The sequence below is a fragment of the Camellia sinensis genome, chromosome 5 (genome assembly GCF_055761805.1).
Source record: "Camellia sinensis isolate YWXY chromosome 5, ASM5576180v1, whole genome shotgun sequence".
Lineage (NCBI taxonomy): Eukaryota > Viridiplantae > Streptophyta > Magnoliopsida > Ericales > Theaceae > Camellia > Camellia sinensis.
This window is the reverse complement of record NC_138965.1, coordinates 181,793,576-181,799,461: the sequence shown is the minus strand read 5'-3', so window position 1 is coordinate 181,799,461 and position 5,886 is coordinate 181,793,576. Positions and strand designations below refer to the sequence as shown.

At 34.3% G+C, this 5,886-nt stretch overlaps 1 protein-coding gene across 1 annotated transcript; it reads right to left on the bottom strand.

Annotated features, from left to right (window-relative positions):
• Positions 1-390: 390 nt before the first annotated feature.
• LOC114303740 (putative inactive receptor kinase At1g48480) lies at positions 391-3,215 on the bottom strand. The gene is made up of 2 exons (XM_028248890.2): positions 1,806-3,215; positions 391-1,213 (listed from the first exon to the last, which is right to left on the bottom strand). The coding sequence occupies exons 1-2, from the start codon at positions 3,043-3,045 to the stop codon at positions 651-653; spliced, it is 1,803 nt and encodes a 600-aa protein (XP_028104691.2). The 5' UTR covers positions 3,046-3,215; the 3' UTR covers positions 391-650.
• Positions 3,216-5,886: the final 2,671 nt, after the last annotated feature.

Genomic DNA, 5,886 nt, shown 5'->3' with positions numbered 1-5,886 from the left:
TTCAATAATTGTCTTGTGGTTCTCTACTCTAAATAATAGCTTATGAAATTTAGCTAAAGATCACTACTTTAAACACTTGACAAAGTAAAAATTGTATCAGATTAACTAATACAACCTTTACCTTAGAAGTGGTATCGGGGAAAATCTCCCAAGTTTGCAAATCATTGATGATTTTTATCCTAAACTTTAATCGATAACCAATACTGATCCAGATATTTGGAAAAACTACAAAAGAAAAAAAAGTTCAAAGTATTTAGCCAGCACAATATCAACTGAAAACAGTTAAACACACACCACTGAGCTAACATAGAGTTGCTGAGCAGTAAAACCTATAATTTACTCGCAAAATAAAATACATCCGGAGCTTTAACATCTTAAAACAACTAAGCATTTCAATCTTTAAAACAATTGCTTCAAGAGCTTAAATTAAAATGAGAAAACAGTAATTACAGTATACATCCACCTTTACTCCTAAGCAAAGTAGTTAATTCAAAACTCATGATGGCATTAACCTGTTTGATATGTTGTGCAAAAAAAAAAAAACAGATACAAAGATTATGAAACTCAAAGAACTGCAGTAAGATTAATCAATGTAATAGACTAAAATAATGAATCATTCAAGAGTCCTTTTCTTTTGAAGTAGCCATAGTTCATCTTAGCCCACAAATTTCCTCAATCCTTTTGGTTACATCCTCCATCGAAGGTCGCCTACCAGGGTGTTGAGAAGTGCAATGAATTCCAAGATGTAGCAACCGAACCAATTCCTCCTCTTTGTTCTGGTACTTGAACAACTCATGATCAAATACATCAATTGTCCTCTTCTCTCGAACAGCTGACTTTACCCACCTCGGAAGGTCAGTTCCTTCCTCTTTCCAATGATCATCGGTTGGAGTCATTCTTGTTAGCAGTTCCAAAAGCACGACTCCAAAACTGTAGACATCAGCCTTTTGGGAAATTTTGTGAGAATCCATTGCCTCCGGTGCACAATAACCATTCATGCTAACAGTGGAAGTGGAAGAAACAAGTTGGACTATACCATATTCGGAAACACATGCACCGTAGTTATTAGTGAGGATAATGTTGGATGACTTGATATTTCCATGGGAAATGTTGGAGCCTAACGAATGAAGATACTCAATGCCGCGGGCAGCTCCCAAAGCAATTTTACTCCTAATTTGCCATGTCAATGGCTCCCTATCCTCTGCCCTCTTTCCTATAAACCGAAACCATAAAAAAGGAGAAAACCAAGTCAGACAATCCAGTACTACTAGGGTTTTGAAATTCAAGTGTATATGTTCATGAGGATCGCTTGTGCCTTCGTTCCAAATCCCTTTTTATCACACGATCAAGTCTTTTAGGTTTTGAGACATGGGGACAAAGAAAAAGTGACATGTGATTCTTACTCATAAAATGATATAACAATATTCGATTAATTATATATCAATATATTTAATATTGATTTTTTTATGACATTGACTAATCTTGAGACTCACGCAAAGTGTCCCTTCACAAATAGGTTAGGCAAATCTCGGGCTATGTTTGCAGGTGTGACCCCAAAGGGATTGATAACACTCAATGGGAATCGATCCTTAGACTTGATGTTTCATGAGGTACCAAGGTCCAATTGAAGATTTTCTCGTTTCCATTTTCCCTTGAGTGAATCATGCATATATTCAATGTGTACAACAAATTGAAAGACAAAAAAACAGAGAACATGAAAAAAGGACAACTATGGTCATTAAGCATGAAAGTGAAAAACAGAGCATACCAAATATAACCAAATGCAAAATGAATTTTCAACTCACCATGTAAAAGAGTAGATAAGTCTCCCATGGGCAAACACTCATAAACAAGCATCTTCTCCCCCCTTCCATAATAATAGGCTTTAAGAGGCACCAAATTCTCATGACCCAACATTCCCAAATGCTCAACCTTCTCTCTAAATTCTATCTCATCAATACAAACATTTCTCAGCCTCTTCACCACCACCACCACCACCTCATTCTCAACCCTCAAACATGCCCTGTAACTACTCCCAAATGTCCCATTCCCCAACACATCCGCCGACGCCGTCAACAACTCCTCCAAACTAAAAACCACATTTTCATCCCCTAAAAACACCAACTCATTATTCTTCACAGCATTCCCATTTTCTCTCATTAGTAATGGTTTCGGGCTCCGGCAATCGAAGTCCTGCGGCATCGAAGGCAAGCTTGAAATCTCGGCTTGTCGGCTTGTTTTTTCACTAGTACCATTTCTCCGCCGAATGATCAAGACTATGATGATCAACAACAATACCATCACAGAACCAATTACAATTCCAGCGATCACTCCGGCGGATAGCTTGTTTCCATTGTTTCGATCACTTGGACAAGCACCGAGTGGTGAACCGCATAGAGAATTACCCAGAAATGAATTTGAAGAAAAATTGATCAACCTTGATGGGATTGAACCGTTCAATTTATTGTACGAAACGTTGATTTTTTGAAGAGAAGTGAGATTGTTTAGATCCGGAATCGACCCATTGAGATTGTTGTTTTCTAAATACAGTTTTTTGAGGTTGGTAAGGTTGTTTATCGCCGGCGATATCTCGCCGGAGAAATTGTTTCGGGCGAGGTTGAGGACAGTAAGATTGCTCAAGCGGAACAGGGTGGCCGGAATTTGGCCGGAGAATTGGTTTTCTTGTAGGGAAAGTTGGCGGAGCTGGGTGGCGGAGTCGAGGTCGGAGGGGAGGAGCCCGGATAGAGAGTTGTGGCGGAGGCTGAGGGCGCGGAGGTGGGTCAGATTTCCGACGGAGTTGAGGGGGATTTGGCCGGAGAGGTTGTCGCCAGGGAGGCGGAGCTCGGTGACGCGGTTGGTGGCTTTGTCGCAAGTGACACCTTCCCACGAACATGGGGTTGGGGAGGAGAGGTTCCAGCGGAGGGTGTGGCCGCCGACGGCGGAGCTGAGGTGGAGCAGGGCGGCGCGGTCGGCGGCGAGGTCGGAGGTTCCAGTGGGGAGAAAGAATAGTAACAACAATGGGAAAATATGGAAGTGAGAGCCCATTTGGGATTTAGATTCTGACCTTTGTTTGTTTTTGTTTTTTTAATAAAAAATTTGTTTTTGGATTTGAAGACTCTCTTCTCTGCGTATTATTCTCTTGGTGTGTTTCTCACTCTACGCTGCATGAACTTTCCAAGTTATTTTCTTTGGACTTTGTAAAATGAATAATTATTAGCTACTCTCTCGGAGAATCATGCCTCTATGTTTATTTATTACATTTTTTAATTATTTAACATAAAATTATAATGAGTTGTTTTGTAAAGTTAGTTAAAAATTAATTTTTTGACATATTTTAAATTTTTTTTAAAAAATGTATAAAATAAAATAAAATAATGTAATCTAAAATAGATTTAAAAATCAACAGCCAAACTTTCAAATTATGCATTTTCTATCCATTATAATATTATACCTGCGCTCAGAATATCAATAATCACTTTGTAATTAAAAATTGTCAACTCATCAAAATCATTTCTTAAAAGCATTTTTTTTTTTAAAAAAAAAATTTAAAATAAAACAATTAAAGAAGTTGTTAGAATGTTGCCCAACTGCCCGTAAGGCTGTCATTGTCTCTACTTCTACCATAAAAATGAGTGATTATTGGATGTAATAATAATATACCTAATAGTATTATCACTGATGATTGTAATAACGAGTGATGAGTAATTTTAATTTATAATAAAGATTATGATAATATCAGGTTATGAATGGTTTATACATGAAGAGGATGTTTCCTATAATTTAAATAATTTATTTTAATTTAAAAATTTATACTAAATTGATTGTCATGTGGAGGAAGGAAAAAAGAAAAATTATGTAACCTAATGGATAAAAGTCATGGGAGGAAAATTGTACCCCCTCTGTGGAGTAATTATCCAGTCTTTTAAAAGGTCAAGATTTTTGTGGTTAGTTGACATATAACTGTACTTTAAGATGTAATGAGAAAATGTGGGTTTGAATTGTTGAAGTAGCGGTAACTCTTTAAATGATACATTAACTTTATTATCAAATTAATAAATTTAACTATCTAAAATGTTGATCTAAAATATATACTCCCTCTATCCTAAAATAATGATTTCTTTTGGGGGAATTCAATTTTTTTTGGTAACACAATTATTGCATTTGAAAAAAATTGATTTTTTAAAATTATCCTTTTGATAGTATATTTTTTTAGAATATCAATGTCATAATTGTACTTTTTATATTGTTTATTAATTTAAAAGAAAGGCAAAATAAAAAATTTATATTATTTTTGTACTTGATTTTTTAAGAGGGACTAATATTTTGAAACAATAAAAAATATAATAAGAGACTAATATTTTAAGACGGAGGGAGTATATATATATATATGTATCTCCAGTCTTTTGGTATTATTATATGGTTGGTAAATTTTTTAAAAAAAATTATAAATCAGTTGAAAGACCAAAATAAATTGTAAAGTCATGAAAAAGTTTATTACTTCAAGTTGATAAGAGATACGTTCCTCTCAATTCATTACCTCTCCATACCTTTCCATGTCTCTCTATACCTCATCTCGCACTGATAATCTGAATCGTCTATCTTATAAGTTCTGCAATAAAAGTCATTCATGCAAAACATTAATTTCATCAGACAACTATAAACATAGAAAATCACATTTTATTTTATAAAATAGATGGTTTAAATTTAATTATATTTACCATTCATTTTATAAAATAAAATGCGATCATTTTTATATTTATAATTTTTTTGATGAAGTTGATTTTTTACATGGATAGCTTTTATTGTGAAGCATACAAAATAAATGGTTCAGATCATCAATACGGGTCTAGATGGAAACCTATAAGAAAAGTATGGAGAAGTATGGATAGATAAAGTATGGAGCAGCTCTTATCCCGTAAATTTTATTATTGATTTGAAATTTATTTTAAAAACATGCACTCAATTGCAATTTCTCTTAAATTTAATTGCATTATTTTAAATTTGATAACGCATAAATAATATTGTATAATAAAACAACAATGCTAGAGGGCCACAATTTTTGTGGCCACAATGGCTCAAAACGACGTCGTTTTGGCATATTTTGCACCCAAAACGATGTCGTTTTGACAGTTTTAAGCCATTGTGGCCACAAAAATTGTGGCCCTCAAATATTTTCCATAATAAAATTAGATAATAATGTGATATGGATAATTGTATTAGGTGTCATTTGGTAAACTTGACTTTTTGATTTTTTTAACTTTTTTAACCTGAGACTTTTTTGTTTGTTTGGTTTTCTTATTTGACTTTTTTGACTTTTGTACATTGGAATGACAAAATTGCCCTCCACTTGAAATGATGCCTTTTTAACTTTTTGTTTATATATGAATCAATTTGATAATTTTATATTAAAATTAAAGTGTTTTGTCATTTTATAATTTTACAATTTTTTTTTTGTCCTTGTATACTTATTTAGTCCCAACTCAAAAATCAAAACAAGGCTTAATAACTTGGGTCCTTCTATTCACCAAAAACAAAAACACTTGGGTCTTCAAATTGACAGTTAAGTAAACTCGTCAACTTAAAACCTCTTCAAAGCAGTGTGTGGACAAGCTTCTCGAGGGTGCACGCCGCGTGGAGCATCACCTTTGAATGCTTCAAAACCATCTCAATTGCTTCTCTTTCTTTTTCTTTTTTCTTTTTTTTTTTTTGAATTTTTTGTGCCAGATCAAAACTATCTCGATTAGAGCATCTCCAAATCTTTATTTATTTATTGAATTGAAAAATGATTCGAACTCCCACAGGAGTCGCCCTCACAACCCCCCCACAAGCCTGTGATTGGTCAATTTTTTTTTCCCCCTCTCCTCCAATCACCAACCCCCACGTGTG